The 21,455-nt window shown below is 42.1% G+C and overlaps 1 protein-coding gene across 4 annotated transcripts; it reads right to left on the minus strand.

Moving 5' to 3' along the window:
• Window positions 1-67: 67 nt before the first annotated feature.
• Window positions 68-20,451, minus strand: LOC101268938 (uncharacterized). 4 transcript variants are annotated; one of them, XM_021609701.3, is made up of 8 exons: window positions 20,213-20,451; window positions 7,883-7,990; window positions 7,489-7,727; window positions 6,884-6,964; window positions 4,988-5,108; window positions 4,840-4,892; window positions 3,201-3,350; window positions 68-1,379 (listed from the first exon to the last, which is right to left on the minus strand). In XM_021609701.3, exons 1-8 carry the CDS (start codon window positions 20,298-20,300, stop codon window positions 1,233-1,235), a joined length of 987 nt encoding a protein of 328 aa, XP_021465376.2. In that variant the 5' UTR covers window positions 20,301-20,451; the 3' UTR covers window positions 68-1,232. The 4 variants fall into 4 exon arrangements, with proteins under 4 accessions (XP_021465376.2, XP_021465377.2, XP_090098443.1 ...); XM_021609702.3 differs by having other exon boundaries at window positions 7,489-7,724; window positions 20,213-20,437; XM_090242317.1 differs by lacking the exon at window positions 20,213-20,451 and adding an exon at window positions 18,398-18,650 and having other exon boundaries at window positions 7,489-7,724.
• Between the last annotated feature and the right edge of the window lie 1,004 nt (window positions 20,452-21,455).

Consider the following 21,455-nt stretch of genomic DNA (forward strand, 5'->3'; position numbering starts at 1 on the left):
TGTGTGCCATGCTTTGTGACATGGTCAGGCTAGTGTGACATGGTCAGAAAGACAAAGAAACAGTAGCAACATTGACACAATCGCAATTTATGTGGGACACAGATATTACAAACCGAGAAAAAGGGCATATGTACACATGCAATATTGTATGAAAACAATCAGTCCTTAAAAAACAATAGCTAAAATACAGCTTCACTTTCATCCATGCATGTATGTTTCATGATGGACTGATTCATTGAGGACATAAAGTGTCTTTGAAATGTTGAATATGTTTAGGGGTTTTGTCAAAAATCTAGCGGCAGTGCACCATAGACTAATATTATAGACAAGTTTTGTGGGCGAATTTGATCAGTCTGTTTTCCTGAATGATAAAATGAGTCTACCTGGTTCAACATTCTCAAAGACACAGTGGTAAGTCAGAACAGAAAAAACATGTTTAAAAAAACTGTACAATAGAAAGTTTGTCTTGATAAATAGTGACACACTAAGCCTACTGTACATAATTCTGAAACAAACATACGGCAGCCCCTCACACAATTTATGACAGGCCTCGATTAACGGCAACAGGATTCAACTCTGAGCTCTGCACTAGCCAGTCATATCGATACTTATTTTAAAGCTGCCTATTCAACCTCTTCAATGGTTCAAATTATCTCCATTAATCTAATCACTCTTTCTCCACTTCTGTTACCCAAATTTGACTTCTTACCTCGAACAGGCGAGTCAAGCAAACAATCACATAAGATCATACAAACAAATGAACCAAGCAATCAATACTTTAAACTACAATGACGCTTTAGTTCAAATGAGTACATTTCAGATCTGCAAGTGTTTAAGATATAGCATATACCTTGATTTATACTTGAATTTGGAAACACAAACTGTCAATTTTTGGTGATCTGTTGCCCTTTCTTTGCTGTGATTATTGTTTCTGGACTGCAGTCTGTGTCCCAGCTGTCCAATCCCCCAAACTGAGTTTAGGCTCCTTCTCTGACGCTACTGAAACCTAATAGAGGCCAGTGATCACAATCTGTTCTTCACATTACAGGCATCGTCGTCATCAGTTTCCTCATTGTCATCATCCTGGGGGTGGAGGGTTGTATCAGGTGGGGTTGGACGTTGAATCTGTGTCCGTGTCAGAGTGCAGTATCCCCAGGTAACTCTAAGGGGGAGAGGTATTGGGAATGTGGTGATGGAGGAATGGGGCGGTGGGGGTGTCCTTCAGAGCTTGTTCACATTTCTGTGTCGGCAACGGGGGTCTGGGTGGCGGAGTGGCCGTTGGTGGGGGGCTTGTCCAGGGGATCCTGTGGTTGCAGAGGGGCCACAGATACCAGAGTGTTGGCCTGGTTCTCCTCATCCACCTGGAAACCCTCTTCGGCCTGCAGGCACAACAGAGGAACCATATAGATTAAATTAAAGAAACATTGATGGCAGGCTGGTATGGGCCATAAGTGTTAAGCGGTATAGAGCTTGGACTTAGTACTGAAATATTGTGATAACAGTACAGATTCAACTGAAGGAATAGCAAACAACGGCACATCACATACAGTTTGCACTGAGTATTGAGTTTAGGACATGTTTTATATAGTGGCAAGAAAAAGTATGTGAACCCTTTGGAATTACCTGGATTTTTGCATCAATTGGTCATAGCATTTGATCTGATCTTCATCTAAGTCACAACAATAGACAAATACAGTCTGCTTAAACTAATAACACACAAACAATTATAGGTTTCATGTCTTTATTGAACACACCGTGTAAACATTCACAGTACAGGTTGGGAAAAGTATGTGAACCCTTGGATTTAATAACTGTTTGACCCTCCTTTGGCAGCAATAACCTCAACCAAGCGGATCAGACCTGCACAACGTTCAGGAGGAATTCTGCTTAAACATGGGAATTCATTTTTCTGTCAATGATACTGTAGCAAGCTGTCCAGGCCCTGAGGCAGCAAATCAGCCCCAAACCATGATGCTGCCTCCACCATATTTTACAGTTGGGAATGAGGTTTTGATGTTGGTGTGCTGTGCCTTTTTTTCCTCCACACATAGTGTTGTGTTCCTTCCTTCCAAACAACTCGACTTTAGTTTCATCTGTCCACAGAATATTTTGCCAGTAGTGCTGTGGAACATTCAGGTGCTTGTTTGCATACTTCAGACGTGCAGCAATGGGTTTTTTTTGGACAGCAGTGGCTTCTTTCGTGGTGTCCTTCCATGAAAACCATTCTTGTTTAGTGTTTTACATATAGTAAACTCGTCAACAGAGATGTTAGCATGTTCCAGAGATTTCTGTAAGTCTTTAGCTGAGACTAGGATTTTTCATTGAGCATTCTGCACTGTGCTCTTGCAGTCATCTTTGCAGGATGGCCACTCCTCAGGAGAGTAGCAACAGTGCTGAACTTTCTCTATTTGTAGACAATTTGTCTTACCGTGGACTGATGAACATCAGGGCTTTTAGAGATACTTTTGTAACCCTTTCCAGCGTTATATAAGTCAACTATTCTTAGTCTTCTGAGATCTCTTTTTTTTCGAGGCATGGTTCACATCAGGCAATGCTTCATGTGAATAGCAAACACTCACATTTTGTGAGTGTTTTTTATATTGCATGGCAGCTCTAACCACTATCTCCAATCTTATCTCAGTGATTGGACTTGCCAAGTTAAATAAAGGTTAAATAAAATAAAAAAAATGTAAATGTAAATGTACAAATAAAACACAATCACTCTATGATGCAATTTAAACATGTATGGTGGAGATAGGGAGTCTGGGCTGAGGTTAGGAATGTTTGTGTCAATCAGATGAGATTGAGGTTAGTTTATGCGATGCGTATGACAACTGACTGTGAAAAGAAGACGCCAAAGGAAGGCAGTGCCACATCATTTTGTCTAAACCAGCATATGGGTGTGGCCCATATGAAAGCTATTTCGGAGAATCTCATGAGGCTTTTGTAGGAGAGAAAAAAATGTAACTTGTGGCCACCTGGTATGAGGATGAAATAGAAACAGCAGAGAAGACTTAGAGCTGTTTATGTGAGTGTGGGTTTGAGTGAGGAAGCAACCAAAGGATATCCTCACCTTAAATCCAGTCATAACATTTTAAATAGACAAGCAAGATGTGCATCAACCACCCAGTCTTCCCAGTGAACTTAATCCTTTACAGTTTTAGCTTTCTATGTGTCTCTCTCATATCATGACCACTCACCAGTCTCGCTCCCTTGGGTGGTGGGCGGTGGGTTTTCAGGTAGTAGCCTGCGATGAGAAGAATAGCCAGGAGCAGTCCAGTGAGCAGCAGGGAGACCAGCACTAGCTTGGAGTTCTTCCCCCAGCGAGGAACAGCTTCCTCAAAATCAATCTGGAGAGATGAGAGTTATACACGTTAATATCAGGAATTCAGGGTGTTTCATAAATGTTAGGGGGACGCAGGGGGAACGGGGAAAAAAGTTCTAAATAGTTTTACAAGCAAAGAATCCACAATCCCTGCATGGCTGGAACTATACATGGTCTTTCTTACAAAATACCCTGTGTGAATTACAGCAGTCATCTGCATTTTGCTGGTATAGATTGTATACTGTCACTAGTAATAGCAGGGACTCTGATGCCATCTGGATCAGGATATTTTACCCCTAGACTGTAGAGCCGGGATAGGCAACTGGCAGCCCCCTTCAGTATACCATGAACCAATTAAAACAGTCGGGGTCTCAACTTCCTGTTGAGAGTTAGAATAATAGAATATACAAGGTGCAATTTTAAAATTTGGTTGTGTAACTGTGTTGTTTTTGTCACACTGCTTTGCTTTATCTTGGCCAGGTCGCAGTTGTAAATGAGAACTTGTTCTCAGCTGGCCTACCTGCTTAAATAAAGGTGAAATTAAAATAAAACAAATAAAACTCAATTAGCCTATGTCAGCAATTTTATTTTAGATTGGTAAATTAGTTTAGCGGCCAGCTATCTAAACTTGTGGTAAGCATGGTTGAATTACTAACCAGGGTACTTACTGCCCATTTGATCATCAGTTATCATGTTAAAAACTGCAAACATTTACCTCCACCCTATGGTAAAGTGTGCAGAACTGCAGTAAAATAGCTGTAAAACTACAAACGCAGACCCACATAATGAGTTGTGTTTTTTTGTGGCCCCCATCAAAGTTGCCCATCCCTGATGTAGAGGATGACTATAGGCTTTCTGTACCCAGGGCTATCGTAAGGCTATACAGTATAGAGATAACTGACTGAGTGGAGAAAGGGCATAATCTCCCAACCCTCCACAGCAAAGTCTGAACACAAAGGTGCCATTGAACTGACTGACCAACATAATGAGAAAAGTGTGGCTGGGTGCAGCTCACTAAACTGTTTTTAGTGCTGCAAGGGGTGTAAGAGCGGGTGTAGAGATGGAGCACAGAGTGTCTAATGTCAAAAGGACAACATGGTTGGAGGGAGCATGAGAAGGATCACCCATTCCTCATTCCCGCTGGGAACACCATGTCCACCGGGGGAAAAAAAGTTTTTTTTTTCTTCTTCTGTTTGTCATGCAACATCTTCCCGGCAGCTTGGAGCCGTGAGTGAGGAATCATGTCTGTGGTGGAGGCGTGTCTCCTTGTTTATTTCACTGTGGTTAGATCAGGAGCCAAATCAGCACTGTGACTTTACCTCACTTACCACTGTGCACAAATTAAAGCCCTTTATTGTAGGTGTGACTGCAGTGGCCACTGAACATAATGTCTTTCTCATGACTCAGGCATGGAAGTGTACGTGGTGTGAATTCTGTGAACTTCATATGTGGAATTGGAATAATGTGTTGTTTTCCTGGTATTTAATTAGAAATAAAGAGACGTGAGACTCTACCTTGTCTTTTATATTGTCATTGTTGAACTTCTCTGCCATTCCTTTAGCATCAGCTGTAAGAAGAGAACATGTGATTTGGTTAATATTTTTTCAACAACAGACTATCAGAGTGATCCCACATAATTAAAAAGCAGAGGAGGAGACTAACCTTCTATGTATTGGCCAAAGATCAGGATTTCATTAGAGTTGTCCTCCTGAAAGACCTCCAGTTTACAGTCGACCCCACACAGGTGCTCCAGAACACTTTCAATTTTAGACCTGGTCTCTTCCTGTGGAAAGACTAGTTGGATTAATAAAGTGTTTGCACTTGGGGCTACAGAACCTCTGTTTAGTCCTTGTCATTTAGATGACTGAAGTGGGAATTGTCTTCCCGAAATGTGCTCACATACAGTACATTAATGTGCATACACATTCACAACTATGGCTCTTTAGAAATGTATACCCTGAGAGGAACCTACCTCATCCCATCTTTCTTTCTTTCCCATAAGCCAAAAAATGATACCAAAACCTTGTGCAATTATACTCCACCCCATGTAACATGATCCAAATAGAGCCACCAGCCCCCACAGACAGCTCTGCTCAAACCCTTGATCCCAGCCCCAGAGTGGACAGCTGGCCTCATTACAAAGCTCACGGGCTCTGCCAAGGAAACTAGACCGCTCTCAAGGCCTCATCTGCTATGGCACTCAGAGCATGTAGAATATAATTCATGTACAGCACACAAACTATCATCTTTATGTTGAAAACAGTTTTATTCACTTCTCTTTTCCCTGAATCAACTTATTTTTGAGTACTCTCTGTAAGGGGTTAGAAGTGAGGGGTCATTGGATGACATGTATTTGCTAGCCTACTTTGTGTTATCATTCAGGAATGTTCTATTAGAAGTTTGAGTAGTTGCTGTGAGCTCAAGGTAAACATGTTTTGCCTCCAGCCCCTGATGCAGCTATATTGTGTAGCGCACCATTTACCTCAGAATTGTATCAGTATTCATCAGTAATTTGTTTATAATTGATTTTAAAAAAAATAATAATAATCTAAATATGATCCTCATATAATTGGAAACATACATGGATGTGTCATTAAGATCCCCCACATTAAAGGAAATGTGGTGTCTAACCCGGATGAAGCCAGTCAAGTCATAACGCTTAATCTGGTGTAAGAGTGAGCGTGTCACTGATTACATGCCATGCGGCAGGGGCTTTCCCATGCAAGCCTAAATGGAGAAAGAGTGGGGGGAGCTCGGTCCCATTCAATACTGTTACATAGTTTACATAGGCCTCTTAATGGGAGACTCCTCTATTCCAGGGAACCATTTAATACAATTTAATCTTGACTGAGATCAGAGGATCTGGAGCTCCAGACGGCAGGCAGACAGACACAGCTGAGAAATGCCAGACATCCCTTCCCTTACCTGGCCCGACCTGCACGGAGCGGAATACCTGTTAGCCCAACCGGCACTGCCCCTAGACGCTGAGGAATCACTTTGATACATACGCTACAGCAGCCCCACCACCGCCCAGCCTCCCTTCACGCCAAACCTTTCGACACGTTCTTCTGCCCTCTCTGGACCTCTCTCCTGAAGGCATACCTTGAGTTGTAACAAACTATTTTGACTCCCCCTCCTCACCTGGCAGGCATAACTAGGGAGGAGAAGGGCTGGTGTGCCACTTGCCTCCTTGAAAACTGCCCACTGGAGACATATTAATCACTGCTGATTAATGAAGAGGAATTTCCTTCTTAGCTCATGAGCAATGATTTGAAAAGGGGCAAATAGAAAGTGGCATCTCTGTAAACAAACTCATTTTCCTTTTTCCTGTTATGATTTTGCTTCAAGACCCAATCATCTAACTTCTTACTCTGACCATCTTAGCTTCCGCTCACATTTTCCACCTTGAGACAACCCTCTGGATACAGTTTGAACTGAGGTGGACACTGCTGCCAAGAGGGTTTCCTGAATGTCAGATCAGGAAGGCAGTGGCTTTTCTTTTGGTGAGGTGTGTGTCCATACATGTGCGTGGATACCTGTGGCGTGGACAGTACTTACACAGCTGGACGAGGCCTTTAGTTTCAGACTCACTGCATCTCTGTCCTGGACCGCTTGTTTATCAACACACATCACACCAGCCTGTGGAGAGAGACCAGACCACTTCAGTTAGACTAGAGTGTGTGTCATTCATTCTGTACATGGATTGGGTGATTTGGATGGTATAAAAAATACAAGTAATCTTATAATTTTTTTGTACTTTTTACCCCTTTTTCTCCCCAATTTTGTGATATTCAATTGGTAGTTAGTCTTGTCCCATCGCTGCAACACAGTGCATGCTTAACGCAGAAGCCAGCCATACCAACGTGTCAGAGGAAACACCGTAACAACTGGTGACTGAAGTCAGCGTGCATGTGCCTGGCTCGCCACAAGGAGTCACTAGAGCGCAATGGGACAAGGACATCGCGGCCGGCCAAACCCTCCCCTAACCCAGACAACACTGGGCCAATTGTGTGCCGCATCATGGGTCTCCCGGTCGCGGCCAGCAGCGATATCGCCCAGGATTGAACCCGGGACTGTAGTGACACTGCGATGCAGTGCCTTAGACCGCTGCGCCACTCAGGAGGCCCAATTTGGATAGTATTGTCACTGCACTCTAGGATCACCTCTGGAATGAGCACCATGTCACTTGACTGGGAGATCAGAATCTGCTGGGGAGCCTGGGTCTCCTGGTTGTCGTCTGTGGTTGCTGCTTCACCAGTCTTCTCTGTGGCCTCCCTCATGTCTGTGGTCTCCTCTACCACCTTGGTGACTGGAGCCGCTGTGGTGTCATCTAAAATGTCTGAGAGGTCCAGTCCAGGAATACTGGGGAATACAATGATCTGGAAAAAGGGTGTATCTGCTTCTGAAAAAAGGGTTAGGGTTTTAGGCCTATGTCCAATTGTATTTAATTCATTGTTGACAAAAAAATGATGGGATGAGCCTATAGGACGGTATATAAATACAGCAACACCCATAGTGGCTCTGTGGAGATAATCTGCTAATGGATAAGTGTCTTACCTTCATCTGACAGTTGTGTAGTATCAATGTCATCCCCACGAATGACTCCAGCATCATTCACTGGCCGTGTGAGCCCAGTAACAACCTCATATTCTGCAACTACGCCACCTGGAAGAGAACAACAATTGGATAACTTATGGTATAACACTTGCATCCCAACATGTACTGTAGCTACTATGACAACTTTGTAACAACAATGATGTCCAATCCTGAAAGAGTAGAGTATTCTGTGTCACTTATCTTGAGGGTTGCTATTCTAATTTACACCAAGCTACATGGTCATTTGTATTGACTTTTACATGACATTGAATTTCCATGCTATGCTCAACTGAGCCCAGACCTATCCTGGCTTATATCACCACATTAATTCTACAGCATGTGTGCTAACAGACTTGACTTAGCACCTGGACTAGCATAACTGATAGCAATCCTGCCACACCAGGGGGGGGGGGGGGGGGGGTGTGTCTCATGGGCTGTGAATGTAATCTAGAGTGAGGTGTTTGTGTTAAACTAATGGTGCCCATCTCTAATAGATTCCACCCAGGGCCTGACCTGAAATCAATTAGGCCCCATGCAGCAGGGCCTGTAATTAATAGCCTAAATGTAGGATAAGTCTTCAGCTCAGCCTGTTCCAAGTTCAAGTTTCTAGTCTTATTAGTATCATGTACAGGATAAACATGGTAGACACCGTCCAATGAAATGCTTACTTGTAGGCTCCTTCTCAACAATAATAAAATACAAGAATGCCAACAAAGTAAATGGCTCAGTAGAATAGAATAAACATTTTAGCATCAGTATAATACAGGAAGGCACAATTTATAGTACAATGTTTACACATGTATCAGAAAGGGGGGGATTGTGGGCCAAGTGTTTTAAATTGTGCACTATTAGCAATAGTAAATAAGAGTCTGGTAGCAGCAACTGTGATGTGTGTGTGTGTGTGTAGCATGAGTGTGTGTGAGCATGCATGTGTGTTAAGGGACGGAGAGTCAGTGCAGGTCCCCAGTCCAGTTCAAGTGTATAGCAGTCTGATGGCTTTTAGATAGAAACTGTGGCAGACCATGCTCCGATACCGTCTGTCCGATGGTAAGGGAGTGAACAGCTCATGAGTGGGGTCCTTGATGATGCTGCGGGACTTCCTCAGTAACTGTTTCAAGTAGATGTCTTGGATGCGTGGGAACACGGCCCCAGTGCAAATAAACGTTCTCTTGTCACTGTGTCATTTACTGGAAATGGGAGTTACAGTGCCTTGCGAAAGTATTCGGCCCCCTTGAACTTTGCGACCTTTTGCCACATTTCACGCTTCAAACATAAAGATATAAAACTGTATTTTTTTGTGAAGAATCAACAACAAGTGGGACACAATCATGAAGTGGAACGACATTTATTGGATATTTCAAACTTTTTTAACAAATCAAAAACTGAAAAATTGGGCGTGCAAAATTATTCAGCCCCTTTACTTTCAGTGCAGCAAACTCTCTCCAGAAGTTCAGTGAGGATCTCTGAATGATCCAATGTTGACCTAAATGACTAATGATGATAAATACAATCCACCTGTGTGTAATCAAGTCTCCGTATAAATGCACCTGCACTGTGATAGTCTCAGAGGTCCGTCAAAAGCGCAGAGAGCAACACACTGTCAAACATGGTGGTGGCAGCATCATGGTTTGGGCCTGCTTTTCTTCAGCAGGGACAGGGAAGATGGTTAAAATTGATGGGATGATGGATGGAGCCAAATACAGGACCATTCTGGAAGAAAACCTGATGGAGTCTGCAAAAGACCTGAGACTGGGACGGAGATTTGTCTTCCAACAAGACAATGATCCAAAACATAAAGCAAAATCTACAATGGTATGGTTCAAAAATAAACATATCCAGGTGTTAGAATGGCCAAGTCAAAGTCCAGACCTGAATCCAATCGAGAATCTGTGGAAAGAACTGAAAACTGCTGTTCACAAATGGTCTCCATCCAATCTCACTGAGCTCAAGCTGTTTTGCAAGGAGGAATGGGAAAAAATTTCAGTCTCTCGATGTCCAAAACTGATAGAGACATACCCCACGCGACTTACAGCTGTAATCGCAGCAAAAGGCGGCGCTACAAAGTATTAACTTAAGGGGGCTGAATAATTTTGCACGCCCAATTTTTCAGTTTTTGATTTGTTAAAAAAGTTTGAAATATCCAATAAATGTCGTTCCACTTCATGATTGTGTCCCACTTGGTGTTGATTCTTCACAAAAAAATACAGTTTTATATCTTTATGTTTGAAGCCTGAAATGTGGCAAAAGGTCGCAAAGTTCAAGGGGGCCGAAACTTTCGCAAGGCACTGTATATTATTACACTCTTTAAAGTCTTAGTATGTGCATTCATGTCCTCATACCCAGTTAGCTATGTGGCTGGACAGATAAGATTCTTACTTCTTCAAAACTACTTAACTAACTCATGTGGATTAATATACACTGAACAAACACATAAATGCAACATGTAACGTGTTTGTCCCATGTTTCATGAGCCTCAGAACTGCAGACCGTGTGGATGGTGTCGTGTGGGCAAGCGGTTTGCTGATGTTCAACAATGTGAACAGAGTGTCCCATGATGGCAGTGGGCTTATGGTACGGGCAGGCATAAGCTATGGACAACGAATGCAATTGCATTTGATTGATGGCAATTTGAATGCATACAAATACAGTGATGAGATTCTGTTGCTCATTGTGAGCCCCATTTTTTTTTAAGGTATCTGTGACCAACAGACGCATATCTGTATTCCCAGTCATGTAAAGTCCAGGGCCTAATGAACATATTTCAATTAACTTATTTCCTCATATGAACTATAACTCAGTAAATATTTTGAAATTGTTGCATGTTGCGTTTATATTTGTTCCAGTATAACACCTGCACCGCTTTCACACTCTCGAAAACGAACTTATAATTTCTAAACGCTTGAAGCATTTGATATTTCAATAAACCAACCATCAAATATGGTTTGTCTAAAGTCTTCTTTGCCAGGCGTTATGCTATAAGAGAGGTGCCACTCACTGCTAAAAGAGGGTAAGGATATCTCTCCAGTGTGTAACACCCATTATCCTCCAACAGGGTGAAACCATGGGCATATAAACGCCATGGCAAGTTTTAAAGTGAAATATAAGACCCTTGTGCCCGTCTGTGCCTGTAAGTGGGGCCTTTTGAATGGGGGGTCTTGATATATCACTGATACCCTTACATGGGGATGGCCATGTCTTTTAGACTAATGGGATTTGATACTGACTCCATCTCAGTCCCAGCTCTCATATGCTACGAAGAAGTAATAGGAGAGCTGTGCTTCCCTAGACAACACCAGTGCCCGTTTCAGACTCATTAGTCAGTAGAATACACAATATCAAATCATCTAGGTGAATTAAGTTCCCATCTAGCTAGCCTGTTAAACATCTGAACTCCTTGCTGAAATATACTACTGTTTACTGAAATTGTGCCCTCACAGTGATATTGAATTAATACCTTTTCTCCAAAAATGTGTTATTTTACTACTTCTACCCATCTGGCCCTCTGAGGTGAAAGCCTGTTTTACGTGAAGTGCCAGACTTAATAGTTTCTACTATTGAATGCTACTATTGTCAGCTACTACGGACAGTGCTAATACAGTGGATACCATGCCGGGCAGTGTATTTTTAATAGACTAAACTGGCATAGATAGTACTGGTATAAAAACACTAATAAGTCATGCGTCTGACTCCCTTTTTCCTGAGATTGAACATGTTTACTGAGATACTAATGGCCCCCTCCTTTCCCTTTCCACTCCTCTCACACAACGTCATTACCTCACCCACTAGGCATTATGATAATTCTGTAGATCTCATTACGACTCTCTCCTCCCTCCCTGTCATTTCTCCATACAGTAACACATTGTTGTTTTCTGGTTAAAGCCACATAAGTCTTGTCCAAGAAAGAACAGGTCATAGCCATTCTAAAATAAAAGTGTGTAGAATAATTGGCAGGGTTTTGGATAAGCTACTGTATCACTAGGTTGGACATTTCCGACTGTCTTTCCACCGTGTTTGCTTGTGGAATTTAACATTTACAGTCAGTTGTTGCAGTGTGTTGAATGCTGTGTGTTGCATTGATTGGATTGGCTAAATCCGTATGATGAGCAGGTGTCAAACAGTCAGCGTGCTGTGTAAACAGATGAGTCAACAGTACTGAGGGAGGTTCTCACACTGGTATACGTAGGCTAGCAACTGTTAATACAGGTGTCACTTGAGTTTGGTTTTTCCTGCAGTTTTGTGGCAGTTTAATTGTGTTTACTAATGGATGCCCTGAAGCCCAAGGAAAAAAAAGAGGAGACTACAAATTATCTTGTTTGAATGACTTAGGATCTCGTTTAAGCGACTTCGTAAAAAAAATATATACAGAGAATTTATAAAGTATTTACACCCCTTGACTTTTTCCACGTTTTGTTGTGTTACAGCCTGAATTTAAAATTGATAACATTTCGATTTTGTGTCACTGGCCTACACACAATACCCCATATTGTCAAAGTGGAATTATGTTTTTAGAAATTTGTTCAAATTCATTAAAAATGAAAAAATGAAATGTCTCGAGTCAATACGTACTCAAACCCTTTGTTTTGACAAGCCTAAATAAGTTCAAGAGTACAAATTTGCATGACAAGTCACTTAATAAGTTCCATGGACTCACTCTGTGTGCAACAATAGTGTTTAACATTATTTTTCGCAAAGAAGGGCATCTATTAGTAGATGGTTAAAATAAAATAAGCAGATTTTGAATATCCCGTTGAGCATGGTGAAGTTATTAATTACACTTTGGATGGTGTATCAATACACCCAGTCACTACAAAGACACAGGTGTCCTTTCTAACTTCCTGTTTCCAACAAGGCTCTAAAGTAAAACTGCAAAAAATGTGACAAAGAAATTCCCTTTATGTCCTGAATACACAGTATTATGTTTGGGACAAATCCAACACAACACATCACTGAGTACCGCTCTTCGTATTTTCAAGCATGGTGGTGGCTGCATCATGTTATGAGTATGCTTGTCATCAGCATGGACTAGAGTTTGTTAGGATAAAATAAAAGGAATGGAGCTAAGTACAGGCAAAATCCTAGGGGAAAACCAGGTTCAGTCTTCTTTCCAACAGAAACTGTGAGACAAATTCACCTTTCAGCAGGACAATAACCTAAAACACAAGGCCAAATATACTCTGGAATTGCTTACCAAGATGTCATTGAATGTTCTTGAGTGGCCTAACTAGAGTTGTGTCTTAAATCGTTTTGAAAATCTATGGCAAGACTTGAAAATGACTGTCTAGCAATAATCAACAACCAACTTGACAGAGCTTGAAGAATAAAAAAAAGTATAATGTGCTGTAATCGAAGATGTTATCGCTGCCAAAGGTCTTGACTCAAGGGGTTGAATACTTATCTAATCAAGATACAGTATATTTGTGTTATTTTTTTTAATTATTATTAGAATTTTATTTTTTACAATTGTTCAAATTTTTATTCCATTTTGACAGAGTATTTTGTGTAGATCGTTGACAAAAAAATGACAATTAAATCAATTTTAATCCCACCTAGTAACACAACAAAATGTGTAAAAAGTCAAGGGGTGTGAATACTTTCTGAAGGCACTGTATTAACACTGAGAACACCTTCCTAATATTCTGTTGCACGCCCTTTTGCTATCAGAACAGCCTCAATTTGTCGGACTTGGACTCTACAAGGTGTTGTCTGACACCTAATATCATACTCCGTTCAAAGGCACTTAAATATTTCGTCTTGCACATTGACACTCTGAATGGCACACATACACAATCCATGTCTCAAGGCTAAAAATTCCTTATTTAACCTGTCTCCTCCCCTTCATCTACACTGATTAAAGTGGATTTAAGGGATCATAGCTTTTGCCTGGATTCACCTAGTCAGTGTACTGTCATCGAAAGAGCAGGTGTTAATATGTATATACACTACCGCTCAAAAGTTTGGGGTCACTTAGAAGTGTCCTTGTTTTTGAAAGAGAAGCAAATATTTTGTCCATTAAAACAACATCAACTTGATCAGAAATACAGTGTAGACATGGTTAATGTTGTAAATGAGTATTGTAGCTGGAAACGGCTGGTTTTTAATGGAATATCTACATAGGCGTACAGAGGCCCATTATCAGCAACCATCACTCCTGTGTTCCAATGGCACGTTATATTAGCTAATCCAAGTTTGACATTTTAAAAGGCTAATTGATCATTAGAAAACCCTTATGCAATTATGTTAGCACAGCTAACAACTGTTGTTCTGATTAAAGAAGCAATAAAACTGGCCTTTAGACTGGTTGAGTAGTTGGCGCATCAGCATTTGTGGGTTCGATTACAGGCTCAAAATGGCCAGAAACAAATAACTTTCTTATGAAGCTCATCAGTCTATTCTTGTTCTGAGAAATGAAGGCTATTCCATGCGGGGAATGGCCAAGAAACTGAAGATCTCGTACAGCGCTGTGTACTACTCCCTTCACAGAACAGCACAAACGGTCTCTAACCAGAATAGAAAGAGGAGTGGGAGGCCCCGGTGCACATCTGAGCAAGAGGACAAGTACATTAGATTGTCAAGTTTGAGAATCAGACGCCTCACACGTCCTCAACTGGCAGCTTCATTAAATAATACCCGCAAAACACCAGTCTCAACGTCAACAGTGAAGAGGCGACTCTGGGATGCTGGCCTTCTAGGCAGAGTTCCTCCTTCCATTGTCTGTGTTCTTTTGCCCATCTTAATATTTTATTTTTATTGGCCAGTCTGAGATGTGGCTTTTTCTTTGCAACTCTGCCTAGAAGGCCAGCATCCTAGAGTTGCCTCTTCACTGTTGACGTTGAGACGAGTGTTTTGCGGGTACTATTTAATGAAGCTGCTTACATAGGATGAGAAACAATACTCCGAGCCACAGCTCTATGCTACTTGTCAGACAGAGAACTGATACTATATACTCGTTGTTGGGATGGGATTGGCTCGGGGGGGGGGGGGGGAGGGGGGTTCAGTCGGTAGCTTTTGACCATTCGTTTAGATTCTGCATGTCTTGCCCATTGTTAAAATATTTTTGGTCCAAATTGGATGTTAGGTACTATATTTATTGAATATTATATGAATCGTATAAATTAAAATGGCCAATTTTTGGGTGCAATCAATTGGCTTAATTTCTCAGAGATCAAATTATATTTCAACAAAATAATGTTGCATGAATGCTAATCTTAACAGAAACGATTTCAGAACAATCTGAGATGGTGGGTGTCAATCCTTTTTCTTGTGCTTTTAGAGGTGGAACGATGCTGAATAAAACCCCACTCTACTGGTGATTCTAGTCACTCTTCAGGTTTCTCTTGTGTATGACACTATAGTACATCTCTCCTAGTGGACCTAAGGAATTTGTGTCTGAAAGTGCTGCTTTTAGTGGCTGAGGAATGTGACATTGGACCTCAGTCCCTCGGGGTATAAACACAGCATTGCAGCTCTTGCCTCTGAAACAGCAGAATCCTGACCTGCCAACTTCATCTCTGTCTCTGTCCCAGAACCAACTCAACACCATAGTACCCTCCAAGCTCGTCATCAAGCTCGAGACCCTGGGTCTGGACCCCGCCCTGTGCAACTGGGTACTGGACTTCCTGACGGGCCGCCCCCAGGTGGTGAAGGTAGGCAACAACATCTCCTCCCCGCTGATCCTCAACACTGGGGCCCCACAAGGGTGCGTTCTGAGCCCTCTCCTGTACTCCCTGTTCACCCACGACTGCGTGGCCACGCACGCCTCCAACTCAATCATCAAGTTTGCGGACGACACAACAGTGGTAGGCTTGATTACCAACAACGACGAGACGGCCTACAGGGAGGAGGTGAGGGCCCTCGGAGTGTGGTGTCAGGAAAATAACCTCACACTCAACGTCAACAAAACTAAGGAGATGATTGTGGACTTCAGGAAACAGCAGAGGGAACACCCCCCTATCCACATCGATGGAACAGTAGTGGAGAGGGTAGCAAGTTTTAAGTTCCTCGGCATACACATCACAGACAAACTGAATTGGTCCACTCACACAGACAGCATTGTGAAGAACCTCAGGAGGCTGAAGAAATTCGGCTTGTCACCAAAAGCACTCACAAACTTCTACAGATGCATAATCGAGAGCATCCTGGCGGGCCGCCTGGTACGGCAACTGCTCCGCCCTCAACCGTAAGGCTCTCCAGAGGGTAGTGAGGTCTGCACGCATTACCGGGGGCAAACTACCTGCCCTCCAGGACACCTACACCACCCGATGTCACAGGAAGGCCATAAAGATCATCAAGGACATCAACCACCCGAGCCACTGCCTGTTCACCCCGCTATCATCCAGAAGGCGAGGTCAGTACAGGTGCATCAAAGCTGGGACCGAGAGACTGAAAAACAGCTTCTATCTCAAGGCCATCAGACTGTTAAACAGCCACCACTAACATTGAGTGGCTGCTGCCAACACACTGACACTGACTCAACTCCAGCCACTTTAATAATGGGAATTGATGGGAAATGATGTAAATATATCACTAGCCACTTTAAACAATGCTACCTTATATAATGTTACTTACCCTACATTATTCATCTCATATGCATACGTATATACTGTACTCTATATCATCGACTGTATCCTTATGTAATACATGTATCACTAGCCACTTTAACTATGCCACTTTGTTTACATACTCATCTCATATGTATATACTGTACTCGATACCATCTACTGTATCTTGACTATGCTGCTCTGTACCATCACTCATTCATATATCCTTATGTACATATTCTTTATCCCCTCACACTGTGTACAAGACAGTAGTTTTGGAATTGTTAGTTAGATTACTTGTTGGTTATTACTGCATTGTCGGAACTAGAAGCACAAGCATTTCGCTACACTCGCATTAACATCTGCTAACCATGTGTATGTGACAAATAAAATTTGATTGGATTTGATTTGATTTGATTTGATCTTTTCCCTGGCATTAAACCCAGAAAGAGGATGAAGGATCTCATGTTTTCAATCAGGCCCTAATGCTGCACCCATGGCTGCCCCACCCTGCGGTTATGACACATAAGTGCTGGGGACTTCAGTCAGGATTCAGTACACACAACATCTGTTTCTACTTGTGTATGTATTTCACTCCACCAATTGTCCGTTACAGTTTCACTGCTGTATACATTACCTTAACTGTTCCTGTCTGGACAGAGTAAATAAGAAAACGTTTGGACATAGATTCAGTCCTAAGAGAATCACAAGGAGATCTCAAATCTCCTGCAGACTAATTACTAACATGCCTCTGGAGGTGATATTGAATAACAGTCATGTCCAGACTGGACTAAACAATATCAGGACACTCAAATGGAAAGGTGAACTTGCCTTTAACAAAAAAACAGAATGCTTTTACATTTAGAATGATTCATTTATTTTGGTTAAAAAAAACAATTTAAACAAAAAACGGGGGGTGAAATATATAGTTAAGTACTGAGGAGAGAACTGGGTGGAAAAGCAGCCTGCTTCTCATTAGGAATAGCCCAACATTATTATCACAAGTCCATGTGTTGTCTCTGAGATAAAAACAAATCTGCTTAATTCTGTTACAGGGCGGCAGGTAGCCTAGTGGTTAGAGCGTTGGGCCAGTAACCGAAAGGTTGCTAGATCGAATCTCCGAGTTCTGCCTCTGAACAAGGCAGTTAACCCACCCATTGTAAATTAGGATTTGTTCTTAACTGACTTGCCTAGTGAAATAAATGTGTGTATACCTGAGTAGGTATTTACAAGCAACCCCTTGCTCAGATTGGGTGCTGGGTTTCAGCCGTAAGTCATTTTGTTGGACATGTTCCTATGTGAGTGTTCAGTAGATGTTGCTAAAACAATATCTATGATTCACATAATTACAGGCCCTGAGGTCAGGTCGAGTTCTTTCTGAAACTAGTAAGCCTCCTTAACCAAGGAAAAGCATATGGCTTAAATATTTTGTAGTGTGTTCACAAACACAACCTCTAGAAATGTTAGTTAGAGACTTCAGTTAAGAAAACAAGGTGGTTTTACTCAAATTCAAACTTAGACCGGCAGGCATTTACAATCTCATCATGTGAAGCTGTAATAAGGTGGAGAGATTGCAGATGAGTCCATATATTCTCTGTTTTGTTGAATTGAACTTTTAGAGGTGACAAGTAAAAAGTTACAATTGCATCAAGTTTTGGGGTTCCACAACACCTTAGTAGATTCCCTCATCCTGCTGTTTGGCTGCAGCTCTTTGAATAATTTCTCTAACCCCATCTCTCACAAGCCCCTTCTACTACAGCTACTGTATGCCAGTGTCTTTTAGTTCTGACTCAATCCAGCGTACCACAGTAATTCTGCGTAGTGCTAACATAATACAGCCCTCTCTCTTCCGCATCTCTAAAGTTGATGGTATTACCCAGCGATAAAACAAATGGTATAAATATGAATTTGTTTGAAAGCAAAAAAACTTGTCTCTTACCAGGAAGTACGGTCTGTAAACAAACTATAGACTGCTTTGTTCTTTTCCCTTCTTTTCTCACTCTCGCCATCTTTCTCCCTCTCTGTTTCTCTGTCCCTACTGTACCTCTTGCTTCTCCTGTTGCTTTTCCACCTCTTGCACCCATGCATTCTCCCTCACACTGCTTGGAACAACTGTAAGGCATTCTGGTACCAGTAATTTATGTCAGCGAGCTTGGCATGGCATTGTGATGTTCATCTTTTCATTGAATGGTGAATTATATTAAATAAGTGTCTACGCATTCTTAAGATTAAGATTTTGTAAGATACAAGTTTGGACACACCTACTCATTCAAGGGTTGTATCTTTATTTTGACTGTTTTCTACATTGTAGAATAATAGTGAAGACATCAAAACTATTAAATAACACATTTGGAATCATTTGGAATCATCATCATGTAGTAATGAAAAAAGTGTTAAACAAATCCAAATATATTTTAGATTTGAGATTCTTAAAAGTAGCCACCCTTTGCCTTGATGACAGCTTTGCACACTCTTGGCATTCTCTCAACCACCTTCATGAGGTAGTCACCTGGAATTCATTTCAATTAACAGGTGTGCCTTGTTAAAAGTACATTTGTGGAATTTCTTTCCTTCTTAATGCGTTTGAGCCAATCAGTTGTGTTGTGACAAGGTAGGGTGGTATACAGAAGATAGCCCTGTGGCTACCACAGAATTCTGCAGCGATACCATCTGGTTTGCGCTTAGTGGGACTATCATTTGTTTTTCAACAGGACAATGACCCAACACAGCTCCGGGCTGTGTGAGGGCTATTTGACAAAGAAGAAGAGCGGTGGAGTGCTGCATCAGATGACCTGGCCTCCAAAATCACCCAACCTCAACCCAATTGAGATGGTTTGGGATTAGTGGGCCCACAGAGTGAAGGAAAAGAAGCCAAGTGCTCAGCATATGTGGGAAATCCTTCAAGACTGTTGGAAAAGCATTCCAGGTGAAACTGGTTGAGAGAATGCCAAGAGTGTGCAAAGTTATCGTCAATGCAAATTGGTGGATACTTTTAAGAATCTAAAATCTAAAATATATTTGGATTTGTTTAACACTTTTTTGGTTAAGACATTATTCCATATCTGTTATTTCATAGTTTTGATGTCTTCACTATACAATGTAGAAAATAATCAAAATAAAGAAAAACCCTTGAATGAGTAGGTGTGTCCAAACTTTTGACTGGTACTGTATACTGATTCCTTTTCAACATTAATCTACATGCATGTGTTCCTCAGACCGAGGTACTTTCCATAGCTGAACCAGCTGTCTTCTACTCGTAGAAATAGAATCTGATACTTCCACTACCATTGACATCATCTGTAATAAATCCCATGAACATGGCATGAGTTTGAGATGAAACAATTACTATCTCAATATGTCATCCTCCACGGCAACAAAAGTCTAATGCAAGTAAGTATAACATAAATAACTGCTATTGTTGTAATGTTAGTTTATGTGCAGTTTGGTGTTGCCATCAGAACAAAGACACATGGCTCAAAGTTCAAGTGAAGTCTCTTCTCATTGGCAGGAAATGTGATAGATCAGACGCAGATAGTTCAGGATTGGGAGGTTTAGCCTGCTATCAGGCATGTTTCCAGTGTTTATGTTCCAGACAATAAATTCTATTCTGCCATGTAAAGACTAGTCTATACTCTAGGCACAGTGACTGCAAAGAAGAGAAGAGTCTCTACCCTGACCCTTCCTGTCTCTGCAGATGGCCATGCTTTCTTTCAACTTCAGCTTGGAAAGCATGGATGTATGAATTTTTACTTACCGTGAAGGAGTGTGGCGATGAAAAGCAAAGCGAAAGCCATCATTTTGTGGGTCTCAGTCATTCTCCTTTTGGATGCTGCTGCTAACATTCTCCTCCTGTCCAGTGTGAATGTGTGACAGAGAAGGAGGGTTTCCTCCTATCTTGAGCGGGGCGGATAAAGCGCCACTTTTGCTCTGGCACTTTTATATGGCTCTCCTCCCTCGCTGAGGCTCAACCCCACACCCCTTCTCTCACTGGTTAATTAACCCTTCCTTAGTGCCCCCTACTGGGGGGGGGGGGGGGGTGGGGTGGTGTAAGGCAGAAGGTGGGGGAAGAGGAGAAAAATGCGGTGTATAGTTGAACATAGTTTGAAAATCTGTTATTTTGTTATACAAATTATATTGGCTAATTATTCAAAGTTAGAATGCCTGTGGTTCATATAATGAAATGTCTATAATGAGTGGCTATAACTTCAAATTGTGAAGTTGTTCACTTCTATTGTGACCCCAGATCACGCCTAAAAGTGTTTGTAGGGAAGCAGTCATTCTGCATACAATGGAAGGTAGACTGTGGGCCATTGGTGTGTTAATGGCCTTATGCAGATGCACTGAGGTAAAATACGCTTTTAAGATGCTAGCCAAAACATTGGTGTGACCTGTTATTAAGATAAAAATAAGACCTTCCTACACAAGCCTTTACATTTTTCTTTTTTGATGCTGGAGAAACAGGCCCGTAACCTGATACCTAATGTCCCATGTCCCTGCTTTGGCCTCAATTCCCCTCTCTCCTTTCATCCATTTCCTCCCTTTCCCTCATCCCCCATCCCCCATCCCTCTAACCAAACCCCTATCAGTAACATTCAATGAAAACAGCAGCCGCTGAGGTGGATAGCTGGCTTCTTGCTGCTTCTCAGCCTGAGCTTTGCCCTCATCCTGGGAGGAGGGGTTTATGGAGTAGGACTGGGGGGTTGATGGGGTAGGACTGGGGGGGTTGATGGGGTAGGACTGTGGGGGTTGATGGAGTAGGACTGGGGGGTTGATGGAGTAGGACTGGGGGGTTGATGGAGTAGGACTGGGCGGTTGATGGAGTAGGACTGGGGGGTTGATGGAGTAGGACTGGGGGGTTGATGGGGTAGGACTGGGGGGGTTGATGGGGTAGGACTGTGGGGGTTGATGGAGTAGGACTGGGGGGTTGATGGAGTAGGACTGGGGGGTTGATGGAGTAGGACTGGGGGGTTGATGGAGTAGGACTGGGGGGTTGATGG

The sequence above is a fragment of the Oncorhynchus mykiss genome, chromosome 7, assembly GCF_057628025.1.
Source record: "Oncorhynchus mykiss isolate SJ-2025 chromosome 7, ASM5762802v1, whole genome shotgun sequence".
NCBI lineage: Eukaryota > Metazoa > Chordata > Actinopteri > Salmoniformes > Salmonidae > Oncorhynchus > Oncorhynchus mykiss.

Excerpts from the sequence above, each read along its gene's own strand:
- LOC101268938 (XM_090242317.1), bottom strand. The coding sequence starts at position 18,581 with ATGCCTTACAGTTGTTCCAAGCAGTGTGAGGGAGAATGCATGGGTGCA. Across the intron at positions 7,725-7,882 it reads TACACAACTGTCAGATGAAG|CAGATACACCCTTTTTCCAG; the intron begins GTAAGACACTTA and ends TTTTTTCAGAAG. Across the intron at positions 4,893-4,987 it reads CTTTGGCCAATACATAGAAG|CTGATGCTAAAGGAATGGCA; the intron begins GTTAGTCTCCTC and ends CTCTTCTTACAG.